Here is a 1,404-nt window from a genome sequence, read left to right as displayed (position 1 = left end):
CCTACAATGTCCCCAACGCCCCCAGTGTCCCCAGATGTCCCCAGATGTCCCCTCTGTCCGCAGGTGATCAAGACCCTGATCCTGCCGCGGCTCCCCGCCGAGGGCGAGCGGGTGCGGAACATTCTGGAAGGGCCGGTGGTCAGCAACATCGACCGCATCGGGGCTGACCACGTGCAGACCCTGCTGCTGGTGGGTGAGGGGGGACACCCCGGGGACACCCCGGGGACACCCTGGGGATCCTGGGGACACCTTGGGGTCATGGGGACACCCTGGGGACACTCTCACAACACCCTGGGGACACCCTGGGGACGCCCTGGGGATCCTGGGGACACCTTGGGGATCCTGGGGACACCCCGGGGACACCCTGGGGACACCCTGGGGACATTCTTGGGACACCTTGGGGACCCTGGGGATACCTCGGGGACCCTGGGGACACCTTGGGGACACCCTGGGGGCACTTCAGGGACACCTGGGGCCAAGTTGGGGACACCCTGGGGACACTCAGAAACAAGACATGTCCCCAGTCCTCCCAATGTCCCCAGTGATGTCCCCAATGATGTCCCCAGTGCCCTGGGGATCCTGGGGACACCTTGGGGATCCTGGGGACACGTGTCACTCTGATGTCCCCATGATGTCCCCAGTGATGTCCCCAATGATGTCCCCAATGTCCCCACAGAAGCACTGTGCCCCCGTGCTGGGGCTGTCCCCAATGATGTCCCCAGTGTCACTCTGATGTCCCCATGATGTCCCCAGTGATGTCCCCAATGATGTCCCCAATGTCCCCACAGAAGCACTGTGCCCCCGTGCTGGCCAAGGCGCGTCCCCCCCCCGACAGCCCCGAGTCCTACCGGGGCGACTTCGGCTACCTGGGGGGGCTCCTCTGCTCCCACGTGGTCAAGGCGCGGGCGCAGGCGGCCCTGCAGGCCCAGCAGGTCAACAGGACCACGCTGACCATCACCCAGGTGACCCTGGGGACACTGGGGGACACTGGGGGAATTGGGGACACTGGGACATGGGGGGCACAGGGGGCCCAGCAGGTGACCAGGACCCCGCTGACCATCACCCAGGTGACCTTGTGGACACTGGTGGGAATGGGAGGGATTGGGGGATTGGGGACACAGGTGGCCCTGAAGGCCCTGCAGGTGACCAGGACCCCGCTGACCATCACCCAGGTGACCCTGGGGACACTGGGGGGAATGGGAGGGATTGGGGGATTGGGGACACAGGTGGCCCTGAAGGCCCTGCAGGTGACCAGGACCCCGCTGACCATCACCCAGGTGACCCTGGGGACACTGGGGGGAATGGGAGGGATTGGGGGATTGGGGACACAGGTGGCCCTGAAGGCCCTGCAGGTGACCAGGACCCCGCTGACCATCACCCAGGTGACCCTGGGGACACTGGGGG

General features: G+C 66.2%; 1 protein-coding gene across 1 annotated transcript in view; it reads left to right on the top strand.

Annotated features, from left to right (window-relative positions):
• TAF6 (TATA-box binding protein associated factor 6) overlaps nucleotides 1–1,404 on the top strand; it is a gene marked incomplete at its 5' end in the record, with an annotated part of 22,284 nt that overhangs the window by 16,903 nt on the left and 3,977 nt on the right. Inside the window, 3 exons of the mRNA XM_017741319.1 lie at nucleotides 64–189; nucleotides 789–1,037; nucleotides 1,143–1,382. Of these exons, the coding sequence (XP_017596808.1) occupies nucleotides 64–189; nucleotides 789–1,037; nucleotides 1,143–1,382 (615 nt within the window). The remainder of the gene's footprint in view (nucleotides 1–63; nucleotides 190–788; nucleotides 1,038–1,142; nucleotides 1,383–1,404) is intronic.

This window comes from Corvus brachyrhynchos, unplaced genomic scaffold (assembly GCF_000691975.1).
Source record: "Corvus brachyrhynchos isolate BGI_N302 unplaced genomic scaffold, ASM69197v1 scaffold418, whole genome shotgun sequence".
Classification (NCBI taxonomy): Eukaryota; Metazoa; Chordata; class Aves; order Passeriformes; family Corvidae; genus Corvus; species Corvus brachyrhynchos.
Note: the sequence above shows the minus strand (reverse complement) of the source record. Positions and strands in the feature narration are given on the sequence as shown.